Source organism: Nerophis lumbriciformis, linkage group LG31, assembly GCF_033978685.3.
Source record: "Nerophis lumbriciformis linkage group LG31, RoL_Nlum_v2.1, whole genome shotgun sequence".
Classification (NCBI taxonomy): Eukaryota; Metazoa; Chordata; class Actinopteri; order Syngnathiformes; family Syngnathidae; genus Nerophis; species Nerophis lumbriciformis.
Genome location: NC_084578.2, coordinates 17830001 through 17855323, shown reverse-complemented (window position 1 = coordinate 17855323; position 25323 = coordinate 17830001). Strand labels below are relative to the sequence as shown.

General features: G+C 41.3%; 2 protein-coding genes across 3 annotated transcripts in view; one reads left to right on the top strand and one right to left on the bottom strand.

The window, feature by feature from the left end:
- lrp1bb (low density lipoprotein receptor-related protein 1Bb) overlaps nt 1-25323 on the top strand; it is a 1021613-nt gene that overhangs the window by 908991 nt on the left and 87299 nt on the right. For both annotated transcript variants that reach the window (XM_072912020.1, XM_061926507.1), the window contains 5 exons: nt 3228-3360; nt 3655-3761; nt 4131-4263; nt 15957-16079; nt 16269-16391. In XM_072912020.1, coding sequence (XP_072768121.1) covers nt 3228-3360; nt 3655-3761; nt 4131-4263; nt 15957-16079; nt 16269-16391 — 619 coding nt within the window. The remainder of the gene's footprint in view (nt 1-3227; nt 3361-3654; nt 3762-4130; nt 4264-15956; nt 16080-16268; nt 16392-25323) is intronic.
- Nucleotides 5643-11907, bottom strand: LOC140677445 (uncharacterized). Its single transcript, XM_072911984.1, has 4 exons — nt 11827-11907; nt 8318-8759; nt 8141-8284; nt 5643-5650 (listed from the first exon to the last, which is right to left on the bottom strand). Exons 1-4 carry the CDS (start codon nt 11905-11907, stop codon nt 5643-5645), a joined length of 675 nt encoding a protein of 224 aa, XP_072768085.1.

The window sequence follows — 25323 nt, the reverse complement described above, 5'->3', positions numbered from 1 at the left end:
TTAACTTAGAATTTCATGGCTGCAACACGTGCCAAAGTAGTTGGGAAAGGGCATGTTCACCACTGTGTTACATCACCTTTTCTTTTAACAACACGCAATGAACGATTGGGAACTGAGGAAACTAATTGTTGAAGCTTTGAAAGTGGAATTCTTTCCCATTCTTGTTTTATGTAGAGCTTCAGTCGTTCAACAGTCCGGGGTCTCCGCTGTCGTATTTTACGCTTCATAATGCGCCACACATTTTCGATGGGAGACAGGTCTGGACTCCAGGAAAGTACCTGCACTCTTTTTTTACGAAGCCACACTGTTGTAACACGTGCTGAATGTGGCTTGGCATTGTCTTGCTGAAATAAGCAGGGGCGTCCATGAAAAAGACGGCGCTTAGATGGCAGCACATGTTGTTCCAAAACCTGAATGTACCTTTCAGCATTAATGGTGCTTTCACAGATGTGTAAGTTACCCATGCCTTGGGCACAGATACACCCCCATACCATCACAGATGCTGGCTTTTGAACTTTGTGTCGATAACAGTCTGGATGGTTCGCTTCCCCTTTGGTCCGGATGACACGATGTCGAATATTTCTAATAAAAAAATTAATTATGGACTAGTCAGACCACAGAACACTTTTCAACTTTGCATGAGTCCGTCTTAGATGATCTCGGGCCCAGAGAAGCCGGCGGCGTTTCTGGATGTTGTTGATAAATGGCTTTCGCTTTGCATAGTAGAGCTTTAACTTGCACTTACAGATGTAGCGACCAACTGTATTTAGTGACAGTGGTTTTCTGAAGTGTTCCTGAGCCCATGTTGTGATATCTTTTAGAGATTGATATTGGTTTTTGATACAGTGCCGTCTGAGGGATCGAAGGTCACGGCCATTCAATGTTGATTTCCGGTCATGCCGCTTACGTGGAGTGATTTCTCCAGATTCTCTGAACTTTTTGATGATATTTTGGACCGTAGATGTTGAAATCCCTAAATTTCTTGCAATTGCACTTTGAGAAACGTTGTTCTTAAACTGTTTGACTATTTGCTCACGCAGTTGTGGACAAAGGGGTGTACCTCGCCCCATCCTTTCTTGTGAAAGACTGAGCATTTTTTGGGAAGCTGTTTTTATACCCAATCATGGCACCCACCTGTTCCCAATTAGCCTGCACACCTGTGGGATGTTCCAAATAAGTGTTTGATGAGCATTCTTCAACTTTATCAGTATTTATTGCCACCTTTCCCAACTTCTTTATCACGTGTTGCTGGCATCAAATTCTAAAGTGAATGATTATTTGCAAAAATAAAAATGTTTATCAGTTTGAACATCAAATATGTTATCTTTGTAGCATATTCAACTGAATATGGGTTGAAAATGATTTGCAAATCATTGTATTCCGTTTATATTTACATCTAACACAATTTCCCAACTCATGTGGAAACGGGGTTTGTAGTTTCTCTTTAAATATCCTTAAAGTTCAATTTCCAGTGATTTTCTTTTTGTTGTTGTTGTTGATGTAACAGTACAAATGATACAGACAAGTACTCAAGTGGTTTGTTGTTTTATATTAAGCAAGTTCCTCTAGTCAAACTAGTAGAAAATATGATGAATGATAAACGTTTTCATTTGGCAGTAGATATTGTTGTCCACTATAAAGGACATTGTATAGAAAGAGTTGTGCCATATTGTTTGCACCCAAGACAAGCATTTACTTTAATTGTCTAAGGTCTCAGGAGGGTATTGCTAGATTTTTTTTTTTTGTATTTAAGTAGGAATTAATTAGTGCTTTTAATAATCATGGGCATTTTCTTTTAAGTACAACATACAATATCCCTTAGGTTGTAGTTGGCATTGTAATATGTTCAAATTTAAACCTAAGCAATGCTTTCAAGGTTCACCAAAGTAGGGTCATCCATATTAAGGATGTAGTGCATGATTCAGGAACTAACACTTGTGATTATTCATTAAATATTTGCACTGCAAATTTCATTTGTAATTTGTCTCAATTAAAAAGAGTGTGCCCTATTTTAAAACACTATAAACGAATAGCCAGGTGGAAGCTTTCAGGGTCACAGCAGTTAAATAGTGTTGACCTTTGAGCTGGGCTTAACGACACCTGCGCTTAAAGGACATCGGCACGAACCAGCTATACAGCTCTCTTTTACAAGAGGAGGCAAACTACGAACCATTAGTGCCACTTCGAATCATTCAACATTTAAAAACATGGACAATGAACTGCGATGAGGTGGCGACTTGTCCAGGGTGTACCCCGCCTTCCGCCCGATTGTAGCTGAGATAGGCTCCAGCGCCCCCCGTGACCCCAAAGGGAATAAGCGGTAGAAAATGGATGGATGGATGGATGGATGGACAATGAACATTGTTTTGAACGTTGTTTTTACCCACTCAAGTGTAATAAATAGCACCATGTGGGTGCAAAACTTAGACTTCCTTTTTATTGTCATTCAAAATTTAACTTTACAGTACAGATAAGAACAACATTTTGTTGCATTAGCTCATGGTAGTGCAGGATAAAATAGCAATAAGGTGCAGACATAAATAAATAGATAACTGTACAGATAAATATATTGCACTTTTGCATATGCATCCACGTTTATGGATGTATGTTATATTGTCTTTATATTCCAGCGAGTTAATCCATTTTTGGGGGGAATTTAGTTTTTTTTATGATGTGTTCAAGAGTCTTATGGCCTGAGGGAAGAAGCTGTTACAGAACCTGGAGGTTCTGCTACGGAGGCTACGGAACCTCTTTCTAGAGTCCAGCAGTGAAAACAGTCCTTGGTGGGGGCTGGGAGGAGTCTCTGCAGATTTTCTTAGCCCTGGTCAGGCAGCGGCTTTTAGCGATCTCCTGGATAGGAGGAAGAGGAGTCCAGATGATCTTTTCAGCTGTCCTCACCACTCTCTGCAGAGACTCCCAGTCTTAGGAGGCTCCAGTCCAGACAGAGATGCAGTTGGTCAGTAGGCTCTCTATAGTGCCTCTGTAGAATGGGGATAGAGCTGTGCTCTTTTCGTCCGACGCAAAAAGTGCATGTGCTGCTGAGCTCTTTTTACAAGAGCTCCGGGTCATATTGTCAGTTATCTGCACCCCCAGGAACTTGGTGCTGCTTACGATCTCCACTGCGGTGCCGTGGAGATCAGTGGAGAGCAGTTCAGTCATATCATTAAAATATTACTGTATGTCCACGTTATGCACACTTTCTAACATGTTCACATTTTTGCGCGCAGAAAGGCTGTGAGGCACATTGTGCTGACGACCAATTTCGTTGTCACAACAACCTGTGCATCTCAAAAAAGTGGTTGTGCGATGGCCAAGAAGACTGTAAGATGGGAGAGGATGAGATCAGCTGCCAGGGAACAGGTACATAGAACATTGCTGTCTTTTCCTGGAAAAAACAAACAAAAAAACCTTTAAAACAGTTTAAAAATATATTTTTCTCAGTTCAAGGATAAATATCACCTGAAGAAATAGCTTCAAGTATAAAAAAAATATGCTCCCTGGTCATTATTTGCACATTATAGTCACTATTGCTTTCTCATGTGAGTGATTGTTTTTGATCATGTGTTCTAGAATAGCTCTTTTCCCGACTGGTTATTACCGCCAAAGGTGTAACTATGAGTCAGTGATAATGAAATGTACTGTGCTCATTCACAGTGGTCCCTTCATGTTCTGTGAATGAGTATGTGTGTGCTAGTGGAGGGTGCGTATCTGCCACCCTGCGATGTGACGGACATGACAACTGCCTGGATGGCTCAGATGAGGTTAGTGCACTTTGTACATCAATGAGCGTACATTATGTACAAAATTGCTGCAGTCGGAAGGGTATTCATATGGCCACATTTGTCGCGGTTTACCTGACACATGAAACGTGACACATTGGAGGGGGTGCACTATCTACTTTAGCCGCCAGATGGCAGTAAAGTGTTGAATATCTTTAAAAAAAAAACGTGTTTTGTGGCAATTCCAACTTTGATCACAGCGTGCAATGTAGAGTGGCGCTTTCCATCATTTTCAGCAGACTGCATTGCAAAATGATAAAGACCCCACCTAGGAATGGGGACATATGAATCCCTTCCCTACTATACATGAGAAAATGTAACTAAAATATTACATGTACTCAATATTGACAGACTGGCTGTGTGAAAGAGTGCAGAGAAGATGAGTTTCTTTGTCAGAATCGTGCACACTGCATTCCTCAACGCTGGCGCTGCGATGGCATTATGGACTGTATGGACCACAGTGATGAGGAAAACTGCAGCCAAGGTAGGTGTGATGCAATGCATGGATGATTTAGGGCAGGGGTCTCAAACTCGCAGCCCCTGAGACGATATTTTGAGGACCCCACCGTAATATAAGTCCACTGTTAGTTATATGAATGGCACTTTACAGTAATGTGTGTGGACTAGGGTTGCACGGTATACCGGTATTAGTATAGTACCGCGATACTAATGAATCATTTTTGGTACTATACCGTCTCTGAAACGTACAGCCCCCCCCCCCCCGTGTCGAAGTCACGTCGTGACATTGCTGGTTTACGAGCAGACGAGCATGTTCGGCAGCACACAATCACAGAGTACTTACAAGCAGACACAGTGTGTAGACCGAAAAGGGAGAACGGACGCGTTTTGGCTTAAAAACTACCGATAAAGGTGAAGTTATAACACTGAAACGCCCTCAGGAAGAGATGCTTTAAGACATAGCTAGCTAGCTAGCGGCTAACGTCCATCCGCCGTCGGCAGTGTTTTAGCTACTTCTAAATCACTAATCCTGGTCTCCATGGCGACAAATAAAGTAAGTTTCTTACAAGTATCATCCCTGCAGAACGAGGAATAGCTAAACATGCTTCACTACACACTGTAGCTCACCGGCATCAAAATGTAAACAAACGCCATTGGTGGATCTACACCTAACATCCACTGTAATGATATCAAGTACAGGCACGTATCTAGTTGATACTACTATGATTATGTCAATATCTTCTTTCGTTTTTTATTGATTTATCAGGAAATATGTCCCTGGACACATGAGGACTTTGAATATGACCAATGTATGATCCTGTAACTACTTGGTATCAGATTGATACCTAAATTTGTGGTATCATCCAAAACCAGTGATGTGCGATGAGGTTGATGGCTGGTGAGGCACTGACTTCATCACAGTCAGATTTACAAACATATGAACCCTAAAGAGTATCTTATTCACCATTTGATTGGCAGTAGTTAACGGGTTATGTTTAAAAGCTCATACCAGCATTCTTCCCTGCTTGGCACTCAGCATCAAGGGTTGGAATTGGGGGTTAAATCACCAAAAATTATTTCCGGGCGCGGCGCCGTTGGTGCCCAATTCTTCCCTTTCCCCTCCTAGGGGGTGATCAAGGGGATGGATCAAATGCAGAGGACACATTTCATTACACCTAGTGTGTGTGTGACAATCATTGGTACTTTAACTTAACTTTAACTTTACACATACAAACTGTAGCACACAAAAAAGCACATTTAATTAAAAAAAACGTTATTATGGTCTTACTTTTACTTATAAGTGCGGGAACAGTGGTTTTCGTGTTGGAGGAGTTGTGAATGAATGAAATATGAAATCCGTGCTGCAGTCTGCAGGTGTACCTAATGTTGTGCCCCTGCAGTCGTTCACGGCTCTTCCGGCGCAAGCATTGTTTTTTTTGCACTTTTTGGCTTCTTGTTAAGTGACTTTTTTTGGGTGGATTGGGTCTTGCACGTGGAGGGTTTGGGTGTGGGCTTTGGTTGGTGTGGCGCTCCCGTCGGGGGGTGCATTCTGCGGCGGGGGTGCATTAACCGGCACCAGGAGGCGGGATTACTGCGAGCCTCACACAGTGCGTCTTCGCAGTAGTTTTATGATTGCTCAGCACAAGAAATACATTACACACATACAGTTGTTGACAAAATACACTGTACATTATATACCTCAGCTAACTAAACTATGGAAATGTATAATATAATTCATATAGCAATACGGTTTCACTGCACAGCAGGCCAGCAGTTAGCCGAGTCCGCAATCCATGGTGAGGCACAACTGAGTGACGTGCCTCAACTGGCTGCTGATCACCGCACCGTCTCTTCTCAGTATTTGAACGGCAAATGTGAAAATTCAGCGATTTTGAATAAAAATAATAGAAAACTGGTGAAGTTAAATGGAAAACAACTTTATAGTACAATCACAGAATACATATAACAATGTAATTAATTTATTTTCTTTTTACATTTTTTTTCTTTCCATGATGGCAGGTGAGGCCCCGCCTCACCTGCCTCTAGTGACCGCACGCCACTGTCCAAAACTAATGTAAAGTATCCAAACAACAGAAGAATAAGTGATTATTACATTTTAACAGAAGTGTAGATAGAACATGTTAAAAGAGAAAGTAAGCAGATATTAACAGTAAATGAACAAGTATATTAATAATTAATTTTCTACCACTTGTCCTTAATAATGTTGACAAAATAATAGAATAATAAATGACACAATATGTTACTGCATACGTCAGCAGACTAATTAGGAGCCTTTGTTTGTTTACTTACTACTAAAAGTTAATGTTCACTATTTTATTTAAGGACTTAACGGCAATAAGAAACATATGTTCTGTCATGTCTGTGTGATCATGTTTTGTTTTAGTAATGTTCGGTTTAAATTTTGGACTTTTTGTGCACTTTTGTTTTGTTTTGTCACCATAGCAACCATTAGTTTTCACCTGTCACGTCACGCACCTGTTTCACGTCTTGAGTCACGCACCTGTTTTCGTTAATCATGTCCGTAGTATTTAAGTTCAGTGTTTTTCAGTTTAGTTTTCTGACTACCTCGCACCCCATACCGCACCCCATATATGCTTCTGCACACTCCTCTATGATCCTGCTTCATGTCCCTTGTCACAGTAAGTTTTGGTTCCATGTTTATAGTCTTTTTGTTTTTCATAGTTTATTCTCCGCCATTGTGCGCGCTTTTTGTTTGATCTTTTTTTTAATAAATAAATCATGTACCTTGGTTCCCGTCTCGCCCGTGCCAATTTTCCGCTGCATCCCGGAAAAGCAAACTCCATAGTCCAAGTCTTGACAGATGTCGTCAGCAAAAAAGTTTTCCCGCAGATGACATCACGCCGCCGCCTTGTCATGACGTCACCCCACCCACCATCAGAGACCAAGATTTTTTTTTTAATTCTGTTAACTTTTGTCTATCAGCCACCACCAAAGGACTTTTTTGCCAGAATCAGACACTTTCAGAACATTTTTTCACAGACCCGCTCACTGGGACAGTCCTTGCCCCCCCGTCACAAAATGTTTCTTTTTTTCCGCCCACACACCAGGTGGGGGAAAAAGAAATATTTTTTGGACAATTTAGTGGGGAGGATTCTGCCCCCCTCCAGACCTCCCTCCACCCACCCCTAAAAACGGTTCCAGACCGCGGGGAGCGCGTCTGGTATCCGCTCCTTGAGGGGGGGGCTAGGGCTGGGAACTGTACAGGTGGGGTGACTCAGCTTCGCCATGCCAAGCCGCAACCCCCAGCTAGACCACCTCCACCTGCACCAGTAGCTCCACGACGCCAAGCTCCGGTACCAGCTCCACGACGCCAAGCTCCGGTACCAGCTCCACGACGCCAAGCTCCGGTACCAGCTCCACGATGCCAAGCTCCGGTACCAGCTCAACGACGCCAAGCTCCGGTACCAGCTCCACGACGCCAAGCTCCGGTACCAGCTCCACGACGCCAAGCTCCGGTACCAGCTCAACAAGTCCAAGACCAAGACCCTCCACGCCAAGCCCAAGACCAAGACCCTCCACGCCAAGACCCTCCACGCCAAGTGCCGCCAGTCGCAGCTCCACGATGCCAAGTGCCGCCAGTCGCAGCTCCACGACGCCAAGTGCCGCCAGTCGCAGCTCCACGACGCCAAGTGCCGCCAGTCGCAGCTCCACGACGCCAAGTGCCGCCAGTCGCAGCTCCACGACGCCAAGTGCCGCCAGTCGCAGCTCCACGACGCCAAGTGCCGCCAGTCGCAGCTTCACGACGCCAAGTGCCGCCAGTCGCAGCTTCACGACGCCAAGTGCCGCCAGTCGCAGCTTCACGACGCCAAGACCCGCCATGCCAAGACCAAGACCAAGACCCGCCATGCCAAGACCAAGACCAAGACCCGACATGCCAAGACCAAGACCAAGACCCGCCATGCCAAGACCTAGACCAAGACCCGCCATGCCAAGACCAAGACCCGCCATGCCAAGACCTAGACCAAGACCCGCCATGCCAAGACCAAGACCCGCCATGCCAAGACCTAGACCAAGACCAAGACCCGCCATGCCAAGACCAAGACCCGCCATGCCAAGACCAAGACCCGCCATGCCAAGACCAAGACCTGCCATGCCAAGACCAAGACCCACGCCAAGACCAAGACCTATACCAAGACCCACGCCGAGCTTCGCCGCCTGACGCGCCACGCCGAGCTTCGCCGCCTGACTCACCACGCCAAGCCACGCCTGCCACGATGACGACGCGCCTGCCTCCTCGTCGGCCACGGATATGGCCGCTACCTGGTCGCCCGCCACGCCAAGTGCGCCCACCTCCCAGTCGGCCACGAATGTGGCCATTCCCTGGGCGCCCGCCTCGCCTGCTGCAGCGGCGTTCCACTCGCCGCCGCCACCTAACTCTGCCCCGCTGGATACGGGGACACGTGGCCTGGCGACCCACCGCCATGTCCCCCTCCCGCCCTCCCATGACTCTTGTTGATATTGTTTTTGGACATCTGGGATCTGTCCGTAAGGGGGGGATTCTGTCATGTCTGTGTGATCATGTTTTGTTTTAGTAATGTTCGGTTTAAATTTTGGACTTTTTGTGCACTTTTGTTTTGTTTTGTCACCATAGCAACCATTAGTTTTCACCTGTCACGTCACGCACCTGTTTCACGTCTTGAGTCACGCACCTGTTTTCGTTAATCATGTCCGTAGTATTTAAGTTCAGTGTTTTTCAGTTTAGTTTTCTGACTACCTCGCACCCCATACCGCACCCCATATATGCTTCTGCACACTCCTCTATGATCCTGCTTCATGTCCCTTGTCACAGTAAGTTTTGGTTCCATGTTTATAGTCTTTTTGTTTTTCATAGTTTATTCTCCGCCGTTGTGCGCGCTTTTTGTTTGATCTTTTTTTTAATAAATAAATCATGTACCTTGGTTCCCGTCTCGCCCGTGCCAATTTTCCGCTGCATCCCGGAAAAGCAAACTCCAAACATCAAGTCTTGACATGTTTAATGTACCCTAAGATTTTTTGTTAAAATAAAGCCAATAATGCCATTTATTGTGGTCCCTTTTATTTAGAAAAGTACCGAAAAGTATCAAAATAATTTTAGTACCGGTACCAAAATATTGGTATCGTTACACCACTAGTGTGGACCTCAACGAACCTACAAATCATGGTGGGGTAGATGGCTCTCGGGTGCGGGACATTGACCGGGCTTGACGCAAGCAGAGAAACATTTCTCAATGAGTGAAAGTTACAGCAGTGTTGCCATGGAGAGTTTTCTTCCATGCCTGGCCGGCTGCCTCGTTTCTGTTTGGCACAGGCGGACATTCATCCCTGTGCGCTGCTGCGTTCACAACACCTCCAAAAAAAAGTTATTAAAGTTTCGACCCAGCGGGACATTAGAGGTATGGGTCATTGCTTACTGTGGTAAATTCCAAAAAGCACAGAGGACAAGAGTGGTGAGTGTGACAAGTCCTTTATTGTCCACACTGTCAATGATTAAAAAAAAAACAAAAAAAAAACAGCGCTAATAAAACAAAAAGGCACTGCAACAAAAGACTCAGGTGTCAGAACTTGACAGTGGAGAACAATGCGGCAGGCTTTTATTTTGAATGTTTGCTTTTTGACCCCATGAGTCATTGCAATACAACAATGGCTATAACCTCACAAATAGGCGAAAAGGTTCCACAAAATGTGAACAAACCGAAAATCCCTCCGAAAGGAGGAAACAAAAATATCAATCTCCAACTATACTTAGCGAGGAATATCATTATGAAATTTAACAATAACAAAAAACGCTCCAAAAGGAGGTAGAAAAAATGGGCTATAAAGCTTCTACACTGTTTTTAATCTAGAAAAATAGTTAACAAAAATTCACTCAAAAATGAGGAAAAGAAGGCACTAAGAATAAACTAAACTGACCACTTCGACTGCAAAACTTTTTAAACCAAAAATCACTCTGCTTAAGAGGAGAAAAGGAAACTCAAAGTACCAACAAGGAAATTCAGGATCAAGATACTCAAAAGCAAGACGAGACAAGGCTTGGGCATGAAGCTGGAGATGCACGAGACAACGAGACATTCTGGCACAGAACAAAAGGAGACGCGGACTATATGACACATGGGGGTAATGGGAAACAGGTGGAAACTTTCAGGGATAGAATAGAATAGAATAGAAAGTACTTTATTGATCCCTGGGGGAAATTCAGCACCACAGTCCGCTCACAATACACAGTAATAAAGGGATCAGGGATGACGTCAGACTGACGACACGAAAGGGAGGGCAAATGACCTGAAACGAGAGGAGATAAATGCTTTAAAATGAAATATCGGAAATTATCGGTATCGGTTTCAAAATTATCGGTATCGGTTTTAAAAAGTACAATTTATGACTTTTTAAAACGCCGCTGTGTACACGGACGTTGGGAAAAGGACAGAGCGCCAATAAACCTTAAAGGCACTGCTTTTGCGTGCCGGCCCAGTCACATAATATCTACAGCTTTTCACACACACACAAGTGAATGAAAGGCGTACTTGGTCAATAGCCATACAGGTCACACTGAGGGTGGCCATATAAACAACTTTAACACTGTTACAAATATGCGCCACACTGTGAACCACACCAAACAAGAATGGCAAACACATTTCGGGAGAACATCCGCACCATAACACAACATAAACACAACAGAACAAATACCTAGAACCCCTTGCAGCACTAACTCTTCCGGGACGCTACAATATATACCCCCCACACACACACACCTCAACCCCCCCCTGCCCCCCAACCCCGCCCACCTCAACCTCCTCATGCTCTCTCAGGAAAAGCATGTCCCAAATTCCAAGCTGCTGTTTTGAGGCATGTTAAAATTAAAAAAGTAAAAAAATTATGCACTTTGTGACTTCAATAATAAATATGGCATCTATGATTTATTTTGGAAAACCTTGTTACATTGTTTAGTGCATCCAGTGGGGCATCACAACAAAATTAGGCATAATAATGTGTTTATTCCACGACTGTATATATCGGTATCGGTTGATATCGGAAACGGTAATTAAGAGTTGGACCATGTCGGAATATCGGATATAAGCAAAAAAGCCATTATCGGACATCTGTAGTTATTTTTCAAACTGAAACATGAAATTCACAAGACAAAAACCAAGACAAGTGTGACATCAGGCACAAAATCACAAAACACGATGAGCAAGCCAGCAGGCGGGCTGCCGAGACGGGCAGGAAGGCGCTTCGTGTCCGTCAGTCCCTAATAGCCCGGACCAATTGTAGGGTCACACCGTTATCTGTGGGTCATTATTTTGTATTTGCATTGCGCTATTTGCATTGTATTTGCGTTGCCTCACACGATGCACACCACATGTATTTCTGTTTGATTTCATTTGTCTTTTATTACTATTATTACAACAACAACAGCACAGTGTCATTTCCGCTTCTTTTTCGAGTAACAGCACTCAGGGAGCAGCTTTTTGCACTCGCTATCCCGGAACTTTGTACCATCTACAAATGCCATGGTGTTCATGTCATGAAAGACATTGACATCGAGGGCAAAAACAAAGGAGACTGCTACCAGGCTAGTATCTGCCACCGTGGTACTCAACAGGATGAAGCGGAAATGACGCATATTGCGGAAACGAGGTTGTCCGTGCATCGAGACGTTCTTCGTGCGTTGGTTAAACACGACACCAAGTGTAATTAAAATATACTCCGCATCCCCAAACATGTACCGTATTTTCCGAACCATAGGGATTAGGGCGCACCGGATTATAAGGCGCACTGCCGATGAATGGTCTATTTTTGATCTTTTTTCATATATACGGCGCATTAAAGAAGTCATATTATCATATTATTATTAGGGATGTCCGTTAATGTCTTTTTGCCGATATCCGATATTCCGATATTGTCCAACTCTTTAATTACCGATACCGATATCAACCAATACCGATATCAACCAATATATGCAGTCGTGGAATTAACACATTATTATGCCTAATTTGGACAACCAGGTATGGTGAAGATAAGATACTTTTTAAAAAAAATTATAAAATAAGATAAATAAATTAAAAACATTTTCTTGAATAAAAAAAAAAGTACAACAATATAAAAACAGTTACATAGAAACTAGTAATTAATGAAAATTAGTCAAATTAACTGTTAAAGGTTAGTACTATTAGTGGACCAGCAGCACGCACAATCATGTGTGCTTACGGACTGTATCCCTTGCAGACTGTATTGATATATATTGATATATAATGTAGGAACCAGAATATTAATAACAGAAAGAAACAACCCTTTTGTGTGAATGAGTGTGAATGAGTGTAAATGGGGGAGGGAGGTTTTTTGGGTTGGTGCACTAATTGTAAGTGTATCTTGTGTTTTTTATGTTGATTTAATTAAAAAAAAAAAAAATTATACCGATAATAAAAAAAAAACGATTCCGATAATTTCCGATATTACATTTTAAAGCATTTATCTCTAATTATTATGATTTTTTTCTAAACTGTTAACACTTCCTTTTAGTCTACATAACATGCAATGTTGGTTCTTTAGTCAAAATGTTGCATAGATCATGTTTTACAGATCATCTTCGAGCCGCTTTCTGACAGTCGCTTCCGGATGCGCCGTTTTGTGGGTGATCTTATTTACGTGGCTCACCTTCGGCAGCGTCTTCTCCCCGTCATCTTTGTTGTAGCGGTGTAGCGTGCAAGGACGGGTGTGGAAGAAGTGTCAAAGGATGGCGCTAACTGTTTTAATGACATTCATGCTTTACTTAAATCAATAACGGAGCAGCATCTCGTCATCCGGAAACAACACCACCGGAAATGTGTCCCGTGAAAAACTGTCCGACTGGAACTCTAATAACTAAAGTTACTTGGGTGAATAATGTTACCTCACCAAACCGGTATGTTTTAGCGCTTTTATGGCGAGTTTTGGACAGGTATAAGTAAGAACTTTACACTACTTTATATTAGAAATGGCAACAGCGGAGGATGAATACCACATAACAAAAACAAAAAGAAGAAGCTTATCAACTACGGCGTTGCCACGGACTACAAAGGCAGACTCGCACAATTTTTCAGGATGTATGCAGATCCCAAATACAGATTAGCAGATACTAAAAGGTAAGAAAAGTTGCTTTTGCATAATATTGCGAAAAAAAACACCAGATAATATGTCTTACTTTATACACACCCCATAATAATACTCGTATGTTGAAGCACATCAAACGGTGCAGCCTACACTTATCTCTTATGTTTGACTGCCATCTACTGGTCACACTTATCAGTACACCATGTACCAAATAAAATTGCTTCGAGGTGGGTAAGCTCAACCAAATTTATTCCGTACATTAGGTGCACCGGGTTATAAGGCGCACTGTGGAGTTTTGAGAAAAAAAATGATTTTAAGTGCGCCTTATAGTCTGGAGAACATGGTATGTTCTTATTTTTGTATTATTATTTAATGTGTTTATTTAATTTGTATCTTATTCTGTGTTAAAAAATAAAAATAAAGACATTTGAGAGAAACTTTTTAATTTTTTAAACAAAGCTTTTCTTGTGGAATACTTGATGCGGCCCAACTTACCCATACTCTGCCTCCAGCGGCCCCCGGGTAAATTGAGTTTGAGACCCCTGATTTAGAGGAATCATCATATACAATATGACCAAAAGTTTTCGACAAATCTCTAAACTATTCAAGGTTGGATTCCTTATTTCTTTAGATTATGTAATCATTTAGGCACAACACTTAACAATTGTTTGTGTAATCAGGTCAGCAACTCTAGATGCAGAGCCAGACAATTGGATGCCATTGCTACAAGCTGTTGTTAATTTTACTCAGAACAACAAAAATACCAACAGGGCCTAAACATGGCATTTGGAAAAAAATAAAGGCATAATGTGCAGTAAGTCTGGGAATCTAAGAGGAAGCACAAAGACAATAAAAGTACAAATACAAAGGTCAAACAAAACCGTTCCAACTTAGCAGGAATAGTTTAACGAAGGTAATTTTCTACAAACCCCGTTTCCATATGAGTTGGGAAATTGTGTTAAATGTAAATATAAACGGAATACAATGATTTGCAAATCATTTTCAACCCATTTTCTTTTGGCAAATAATCATTAACTTTAGAATTTGATGCCAGCGACACGTGACAAAGAAGTTGGGAAAGGTGGCAATAAATACGGATAAAGTTGAGGAATGCTCATCAAACACTTATTTGGAACATCCCACAGGTTTTCAGGCTAATTGGGAACAGGTGGGTGCCATGATTGGGTATAAAAACAGCTTCCCATCTGTAAGTGCAAGTTAAAGCTCTACTATGCAAAGCGAAAGCCATTTATCAACAACATCCAGAAACGCCACCGGCTTCTCTGGGCCTGAGATCATCTAAGATGGACTCATGCAAAGTGGAAAAGTGTTCTGTGATCTGACGAGTCCACATTTTAAATTATTTTTGGAAATATTCGACATTGTGTCATCCGGACCAAAGGGGAAGCGAACCATCCAGACTGTTATCGATGCAAAGTTGAAAAGCCAGCATCTGCGATGGTATGGGGGTGCATTAGTGCCAAGGCATGGGTAACTTACACATCTGTGAAGGCACCATTAATACTGAAAAGTACATACAGGTTTTGGAACAACATATGCTGCCATCTAAGCGCCGTCTTTTTCATGGACGCCCCTGCTTATTTCAGCAAGACAATGCCAAGCCACATTCAGCACGTGTTACAACTGCGTGGCTTCGTAAAAAAAAGAGTGTGGGTACTTTCCTGGTCCGCCTGCAGTCCAGACCTGTCTCCCATCGAAAATGTGTGGCGCATTATGAAGCGTAAAATACGACAGCCGAGACCCCGAACTGTTGAACGACTGAAGCTCTATATAAAACAAGAATGGGAAAGAATTCCACTTTCAAAGCTTCAACAATTAGTTTCCTCAGTTCCCAATCGTTTATTGAGTGTTGTTAAAAGAAAAGGTGATGTAACACAGTGGTAAACATGCCCTTTCCCAACTACTTTGGCACGTGTTGCAGCCATGAAATTCTAAGTTAATTATTATTTGCCAAAAAAAAAAAAGTTTGAGTTTGAACATCAAATATCTTGTCTTTGTAATGCATTCAATTGAATATGGGTTGAAATGGATTTGCAAATCAAAGTATTCCGTTTATATTTACATCTAACACAATTTCCCAACTCATATGGAAACGGGGTTTGTATTACAACATGACTGTGCCACAGTTCACAGAGCAAGTTTTGGTAAGGAATCATTTTTGAGCCCTGACCTCTCAACCAGAACATATATGATAGATTTTTTTCAAGGCTCAGGTCCAATATTAGTGCCTCTGACAGCATTACCTGGATGAGTGTTCCAAAAAATCCCACTATCCAAACTTTTATAGAAAATATTTCTGGAAGAGCAGAAGGTATCTTTGCTCCAACAGGAAAACCATTTTCACTTTCTGTAGGAGTAATAGCTAGCTTTCACAGTGCTTTCGTCCATATAGAGTAAGCCTAAATTGGAAGAACAGAACAGCTATTAGATGGGAAAGTGCTTCTCACCTATACCTGCCATGGACTTAAAGAAGGATGGGAGAAAAAAATAAATTTTTGAGTAACACATTTTGTTCACTTGAATAGACTTTTCTGTTAGAGTTGGCGTTAAACCGTTTTTTTTTTTGTTTCTTTCTTTGTGTGATTGTAGGGGCATTCTTCTGTCGGGCTGATGAATTCATTTGCAATAACACCTTATGCAAACTGCACACATGGGTGTGTGATGGCAGGGACGACTGCGGAGACAATTCGGATGAAGACACAGACATGTGTGGTGGGTTGGACTGCATATGTGTTTTCATGTGAAAACAGTGTTATTGTTTTTTTAAGAATATTTATGATTTTCTACTATTCCCCCACAGTAAATATTCCAGTGTCATTTCAGCCAAGACGGCCTGCAGTTGTTTAGTTGTTTTTCTTAAAATCACATAGCGTTTTGTTTTGCGTCTCCTTTTACCCCCAGAAAAACTTGCTTGTCCTCCTACGAGGCCATTCCGCTGCAGAAATAATCATGTTTGCCTGCGCGCCGACCAAGTCTGCAACAAAGTGGATGATTGTGGTGACAGCTCTGATGAAGAAGAGTGTGGTGAGTACACTATGCATTGAATAAATTAGAAGGTTCTAGTGTTTATTTTCTCACATAATGTACTTGAAGCTAGTATGAGTATTTAGTTTGACCCAAGTAAGTAGGCCCAAATAACTTCCTGATAGTAATCATGATTTAACAACAGGTAGATTCCTCTTTGACAGCAAAAAATTGTTTGCTCGCACCCAATAATCAGAACAATGACAAAATCTAAAAATGATTGTGAATTTACATGAGTTGGGAAAATATTTTGTAGCTATTAAAAAAACGGTAGAAGTTGAAAAATGTAGTTATTTTGATGTGTCACTACTCAGTCAAAGTCCAGTCCAGTTTATTGTTGAGGTGAACAGGTATTTAAAAGAGTCCGTTATATCTGCGTCTGATCTCTGGATGTTTACCGATGTGCATGGTGGTGCTGACCGCCGGAAGTCAATCACAGGCTCTTCTGTCTCACTGGTGTTCAAACCTCAGATGACTTTTTAAAAGTTATGAACAGAATCGGTGACTTTCCAGTATTCCTGCTCCCTCCTGTCAGACACAGCACTGCGGAGTCGTCCGAGAACCTATGCAGATGGCAGGGGTTGGATTTGTGTTTGGAGTATATACAGTGAACAGGTAGGGTGAGAGCACCGTCTCGTGGGGAGCCTCAGTGTTGCAAACTACCACATCCGAAGAACAGTTGTGGAACTTTCGTACTTTGGTCTGTCGGTGAGGTGGTTGATGGTTACTCCTGCCTTTCCAAGTTTCACCTGTGGCAGTGCTGGCTGGATTGTGTTGAAAGCGCTCGAGAAGTCATAGAACAGGCATTTCATTGTGCTTCCAGTAGTTTCCATGCAACTGGTGGATGATGGCATCATCCACCCAAATGCTTTGACGGGAAGCAAATTGCAAAGGAGCCATTGCTGACAACGTCAGCGGGCAAAGGTGGCTAAAGATGATCCTCTCCATGTTCTTCATGAGGTGGGAGGTCAAAGCAAAAGGTCTGAAGTCGTTCGGCTCCTTAAGATGTGATCAACGTTCCCTCTAAGGTGCACGCCTGTGCAATTGCGCACTGCTCAAGCGTCCTCTGCGCACGCAAATCTATGCCACGCACAAAATCAAATAAAAAGATAAGCTCATAACAATTTTTGACACACGGACACGACAGAGAATACATTTATCTTCATCATTGTTCAAATATTGTAACGTCTGCCGAGACGCTTTGAGGACATGAATTCCATCCATCACTTTACTGAGCAAAACTCTTTATTGTCGGCCATAAACACATCACCAAAACATTAGTAAAAAAAGTGATATCTAGCAAAAGTGGTCATTTTCTGCAGTACAAACCAGACCAAGATCAACTTTGTTATATCAACAGTAGCCGCTCGCTCTTTCTTACTTGCGCCAACACTTGCACATATGGCACTTAGCCAGTGATGTGTTTACAGCCACACAAAAAGTCGGACAACTCCAACACCACACATAAAGTGTCATTCCAGGTCGTTACACTATGATTTACCAATCAAATGTGTACTTATTCTAGTGTCATTTATTAGGAATCTTAATTTATAAATATTAATCATGAAATGCTGTTAGTATATTAAATAAATACTAATAAAAAATATATTTTTTACAAACAGGAAGTTGCAGGAATGTACACATGATCCCCTGCTTACATCTCATTGTGCAACATGTGAATGTTTTAATGGGAACTAAATACAATGTCTGAAAGGGGTACAAATTATTTCCAAAGCAGGACCTCCACCCAGACAAACAATACAAGTACACAGTTCATGAAAAACAATATTTTTTGTTATTGTCATTGTAGGTGGGCCTAAACACTTATATTAGAAAATCATCTCATGGAAATGACTGCTGTCATTTGATTACCGTATAATAATAAGAGAATGTTGTCTGTCTATCTGTGTTGGCCCTGCGATGAGGTGGGGACTTGTCCAGGGTGTACACCGACTTCCGCCTGAATGCAGCTGGGATAGGCTCCAGCAACCCCCGCGACCCCGAAAGGGACAAGCGGTAGAAAATGGATGGATGGATGGAGATTGAATTTGTTATTTAGTCAGGTTTGGGACAGGTGTGCTACTGGTGTAGCCACAGTGTGCACGTCTGATGTTGCTCACATGGGCTCCACTGAATGCTCAGGGAGTTTTTGCATTTGCTCACACACATGAAAAATTAGAGGGAACATTTGATGTGATGCTTTGAAACCACATAGCAGGTCTTTCACAGGGTGGTAACTTTTTCCAGACCGAGGCTCGGGTTAAAAATGTACTGGACCATGCCAGTGAGCTGGTCCACAATTTCCCTAAGTAAATTTGAACTAATGACATCTGGATTTGTCGGTTTCCTAACCTTGTTCCTTCCCAACTCCCTCCTCACCTGATCCAGACTGACGGAAAGGTGGGTGGGTGATAGCTGGTGTTCAGTGGGGTTGAGACGGGAGTATCACTGGCGGCCAGAGTAAAACCTTTTGAAAAAAGCATTCAGTTTGTCGGCCTACTTTTTGGTCGATAGAGGCTTGATGACCACTTCCACCTTTTCCGTGACCTGAAATCTGTTTCAGGCTGGTCCACACTTTTGCTTCAGCCGTTGTTCCAGTTTTTCCTTGTAGTCCTTATTACACCTCCTGATCTCATATTTAAGCTCCAGCTGGACTTTCCTGATCTCTTCCTTGTCCCTTGTGGCAAAAGCCCTCTTCTTCTCATCCTGCAGGGCTTTTAATTCCGAGGTGATCCAGGGTTTGTTGCCGGGAAAACACTGCATCTTCTTGGAGGGCACAGTGTTTTCCACACGTAAGTTGATGTGGTCTATGATGCACTCTGTCAGACTTCACTGTTGAAGTCCTCTCCATGTGGGCTGCAGAGTATGTCCCAGTCTGTGGCGTTAAAAAAGTCCCTCAACCGCTCACAGGCCTCATCCGTCCACTTCATCACAGTTCTATTTTGTCTTGGCTGTTTTCCCACCACGTGGGGTGTAGTGTGAGAGAAGATAAACACGGTTGTGTGTGATTAGAGCGGCAGAGAGAGAGGAGAGGGGTGAATGTGTATGCATCATTGACATTTGCATACAGCAAGTCCAAAGTTGTATTGTCCCTTGTGTGGTACTTCACATACTGAGTGAAGAGCAATTTGTGGAAAATGCTTGAATGCCTAGTCCATTTTAGGAAAACAACCAATTTAGATTAACTCGTCTTACTCCACTAAGAAGAGTGGTCAAATATAGAGATAGAATGATGCCATGATTTTGTTAAACTGTACCAATTGTTGGTACTTTTGTGTGTTTTTAATGTGGTAATACATTTTAATTGTTGAAAAAAATGTAGATCTTATTTAACATTTACCACAGAGCTGTGCTGTCCTGTTGTCATTTTGTTTTATTATAAATATGTGTCCTTTTTTTCAAGTACCGTACATTAGCTGCAATTACAAGACATGAGATGGCTGTAGTGTAGAGGCTACGGTGTGTTGCCTTTGTCAGGAAGTAGAGATGTCCGATAATATCGGGCTGCTGATATTATCGGCCGATAAATGTTTTAAAATATAATATCGGAAATTATCGGTATCGGTTTCAAAAAGTACAATTTATGACTTTTTAAAACGCCGCTGTACGGAGTGGTACACGGACGTAGGGAGAAGTACAGAGCGCCAATAAACCTTACAGGGACTGCTTTTACGTGCCAGCCCAATCACACAATACCTACAGCTTTTCACACGCACAAGTGAATGCCATTCATACTTAGTCAACAGCCATAAAGGTCACACTGAGGGTGGCCGTATAAACAACTTTAACACTGTTACAAATATGCGCCACACTGTGAACCCACACCAAACAAAAATGACAAACCCATTTCGGGAGAACATCCGCACCGTAACACAACATAAACACAACAGAACAAATACCCAGAAGCCCTTGCAGCACTAACTCTTCCGGGACGCTACAGTATACACCACCCGCTACCCCCTAAACTCAACCCCGCCCACCTCAACCTCCTCATGATCCCAAATTCCAAGCTGCTGTTTTGAGGCATGTTAAAAAAAATAATGCAATTTGTGACTTCAATAGTAAATATGGCAGTGCCATGTTGGCATTTTTTTCCATAACTTGACTTGATTTATTTTGGAAAACCTTGTTACATTGTTTAATGCATCCAGCGGGGCATCACAACAAAATTAGGCATAATAATGTGTTAATTCCACGACTGTATATATCGGTATCGGTTGATTACGGAATAGGTAATTATGAGTTGGACAATATCGGAATATTGGATATGGGCAAAAAGGCCATTATCGGACATATCTATCAGGAAGTAGTCTTTGCCATCAAGCGAAATGCATCATTTGTGTTTTTGGTTGAGCCTGACAAAGTGTTTTAACTGTAAGTACTGTATGTATTACACATCAGCTGTTTGATTACAATATGCATCGTAGTTGTATTTTGCAGTACCTAATTTATAAAAGTGTTGAAATCACTAATGTTATCGGTAGCATGTTTATGGCAAACCAAAAGTAAATTAGCATCAAGCTAGCAAATGTAAAGTGAAGCCTTCTTGCTTTGCTGGCATTGAACATCGTAGCATTGTCTAAAGGCAGACCGGCTGAGTCGGCTCTCAGTGTTTGTTCCATGACCAAGTGCTTGAGCCGAGTGCCAAGTCTGCAAACGGATGTGACATCACGTACAACAAAAGATAGCAAAATATGCCAGCCTATGATTTTACGTGAATCGGTACCAGATAGTACCTATGGACTTTGGGCGATAATTATAAAAGTACTGAATTTTCTACCCATCCCTTGCCTAGATATTTATTAGGGGTGCAGATATATTGTTGAGCTTGTATGAAGAGAGAACATTTGAAATAAATACAAACTCTTACTTGAGTTGCCCTAATTAGTACTTGTTACAATTGAACAGTTTTTTCTCACTATTAATCAGTAATAGCTTCATGATGTGGGAGCCTGCTGCTCTTGTATAGTTCCCCTCAACATGATGACAACCATTTCACGTTTTTTTTTAACTGCTGTTTAATGTGTTATGATTGCAGGCTGTATTGGGTTTTGCAATGCATTTTAAATGAATTATAGTTTTGTTGGAAAAGTCTTATGAAACTGCTGAATCTTTTTACTCTGACATCCTGGTTTTATTTCCTGCAATGTAAAACTGATTTGAGTGATGGCACAGGGCAGGCTTGAGTGAACAGGACAAATGACTTCATTCATATTTCACTCTTTCATTCGCTCTTTCCTCCCTTATCTTCCTCTCTGATTCCATTGATCTGATCGTTAATCTTCCACTTCACTCCATTACCTCCCTCTATTGTACGCCTCTTCCCTCCATCCATCTTTTCAATCTCCCCTCAATCCTATCTGGTTGTCCTTCCATCCTGCTATCACTTAATGTTCTTCCTTACCTATTTCCCTGCGTAGAGGTTTGATTTCCCCTTGATGTTTGTATTTTGCTAGGAAAGTTGACAGTTGTGCGTATAAGGGAACTGACAACAAAAAAACTAAACATGCATTTGGTACCCAAACGTTTTTAAAGGTATCTCTGAGGTAGTGTATATGATGCGAGTGAAGCTTTTGGTGAGGCTTTTTAAAGTAGCTCTCAATTATTTTTCAAACTTCTACTCCTGTTATTTTTTAAACCTCAAAACAGCAAGTTGTGTTTTTCTGTTTTGCTATAGTATCGCATCTGCGGTCCCCTCCAAGGTTTCTCATTGTATCCCATTGGATTGAGTTTTTTTCTTGCCCTGATGTGGGATCTGAGCCGAGAATGTCGTTGTGGCTTGTGCAGCCCTTTGAGACACTCGTGATTTAGGGCTATATAAATAAACTTTGATTGATTGATTGATTGATTGATGTCCAGCGAAAGCTAAGGTCATTTAAGTATTTATTAGAGATACCAAATAACATCAGATTACAGAGGAGAAACGTTTACGCTGTTTCAGAAAGAGCAAGAGAGAGAGTAAGAGGAGCACACAAAAATCTACCAGATTTGTATACCTTGGAATGTGAGAAGAGTGGGGAGCGGTTGGGCGAAGAATGTGCAAAATGCACTTTATCTGATTGTGAAAATAGCAAAAACAGGAATGTTTTGATTAAACATGGGACAGGCAGCATCAACCCTAAACTAAACCCGTTTGAAGAGTAACCTGTGTGGCCGGGGTGGCCGGGGTGGGGGCGTGGTTGGGGGCGTGGCTAAGAGGGGATAAGTATATTTACAGCTAGAATTCACCAAGTCAAGTATTTCATATATATATATATATATATATATATATATATATATATATATATATATATATATATATATATATATATATATATATATATATATATGTCTTAATAAGGTTATCCAAAAAATAGTGCTCGATACCGTAGTAGAGCGCAATATATGTATGTGTGGGAAAAAAATCACAAGACTATTTCATCTCTACAGGCCTGTTTCATGAGGGGGGGTACCCTCAATCATCATCTCCTGATGATTGAGGGTACCCCCCCTCATGAAACAGGCCTGTAGAGATGAAATAGCCTTGTGATTTTTTTCCCACACATACATATATATATATATATATATATATATATATATATATATATATATATATATATATATATATACATATATAAGAAATACTTGACTTTCAGTGAATTCTAGCTATATATATAGTTATTTTATTATATATATATATATATATATATATATATATACATATATAAGAAATACTTGACTTTCAGTGAATTCTAGCTATATATATAGTTATTTTATTATATATATATATATATATATATATATATATATATATGTATATATATATATATATATAATAAAATAACTATATATATAGCTAGAATTCACTGAAAGTCAAGTATACATAAGGTATACTTGACTTTCAGTGAATTCTAGCTATATATATAGTTATTTTATTATATATATATATATATATATATATATATATATATATATATATATATATATATATATATATATATAATAAAATAACTATATATATATATATATATATATATATATATATATATATATATATATAATAAAATAACTATATATATAGCTAGAATTCACTGAAAGTCAAGTATACCTTGACTTTAAATAAAGGAAATACTTGAATTTCAGTGTTCATTTATTTACACATATACACACACATAACACTCATCTACTCATTGTTGAGTTAAGGGTTGAATTGTCCATCCTTGTTCTATTCTCTTTCACTATTTTTCTAACCATGCTGAACACCCTTTCGCAGGTACCCAGAAAGGTTTCGAGTACCACCAAAAAAACTGAATATCTGAAGACAGTATAAAAACCTGTGTTAAAGGTGTACAAATACTGTTTGTATAATAAGCATGTTATTGTTTACAAATGAGGGTTAAGAGTTCAGTACTAAAAAAAAAAAAAAAAGAATGTGGCTTAAGTACAGTTTTTTAATTGAGCTGCTGCATTTTTTTGGTTGGGTTGTTTATTTATTTTGAGTAACTTCTACAATTCTAAAAGGGGAGGAATGTAATAGTGATCTATGTTTGTCTGTTGCCATCTCCTGGTGAATGTTGGCTATAGCGTACTGGGGTTACTCTTTGGTTAGCCAACGATTTACGTGGTGTTGCGCACCTGACGTCAAGTGTGTGAGTCTGTTCTGAAGTCTACAGTAAAGAGACGTTCTTCATCACCTCGCCTGGTTATTGCCTCCAACTCAATATATTACAACAACATTGCTGTTTATGGCAGACAAACTGCTTTACGGTAGAATAAAACTTGACTGCTGTTGTTGTGTGTTGTTACCGCGCTGGGAGGACGTTAATGAAACTGCCTAACAATAAACCCACATAAGAAACCAAGAACTCGCCCTCGATCATTCTACAGTTATAACGTGTTTGGGCAGGCAGCTGTTTATATTGTGGGAAAGCAGACGTGAATACAGGCTGTTGACACGTCACTCTCAAGCTGGAGGGGGCGTGGCTTCCAGCTCCGCCTGAATTTCGGGAGATTTTCGGGAGAAAATTTGTCCCGAGAGGTTTTCGGGAGAGGCGCTGAATTTCTGGAGTCTCCCGGAAAATCCGGGAGTGTTGGCAAGTATGACAACACCACAATACTGCAGGTGTTGAGATGATCATATGTGGATCTGGCTGTCTATTCTGTTCTCACTTCTGCACCAAACCCTGAGCTGTACAAACACCACTACCTGAGGCAGGATTTCACTCCCGACCCAAAGTGTATAATCCACCCTTTTCCGGCTAAGAACCAATCCCCTCAGATTTTGGAGGTGCTAATTATCTTCCCAGAATCTTCACACTTAGATGAGAACTTCCCTAGTAAATGCTGAAAGTCAGCTCTATGAAACTTGAATCAGGACCACATAATCTGCAAATAGCAGAAACTAAATCCTCGGGCCACCAAACTGCTGTCAACACCTTGGCTGTGACTAAATAAATGATAAATGTGTTGTACTTGTATAGCGCTTTTCTACCTTCAAGGTACTCAAAGCGCTTTGACACTACTTCCACATTTACCCATTCACACACACATTCACACACGCCGTCCCGACTAGAAATGTTCTCCTTAAAATAATGACCATGAGCTATGCTGTGAACAGGCTTGACTTACTGCTGGCAATTAAGCTCCTGTGCTGATTGTCCAGAGACAGAATGGCACAGAGTGTCAAGAGGGACTTTGGTCGAATGCTTTTTTCAAGTCCTCGCCACTTGGATTACTTTACAATGACAAGGAAGTGAGTTTGGGACGGCGTGGCGCAGTGGAAGAGTGGCCATGCGCAACCCGAGGGTCCCTGGTTCAATCCCCACCTAGTACCAACCTTGTCATGTCCGTTGTGTCCTGAGCAAGACACTTCACCCTTGCTCCTGATGGGTGCTGGTTAGCTCCTTGCATGGCAGCTCCCTCCATCAGTGTGTGAATGGGTAAATGTGGAAGT

Coding starts and splice junctions, on each gene's coding strand:
- LOC140677445 (XM_072911984.1), bottom strand. CDS start 11,907: ATGCACGGACAACCTCGTTTCCGCAATATGCGTCATTTCCGCTTCATC. Junction 8,760..11,826: donor CGGTGGCAGATACTAGCCTG/GTAGCAGTCTCC, acceptor CCTTACGGACAG/ATCCCAGATGTCCAAAAACA. Junction 8,285..8,317: donor TCTTGGCATGGCGGGTCTTG/GTCTTGGCATGG, acceptor GTCTTGGTCTAG/GTCTTGGCATGGCGGGTCTT.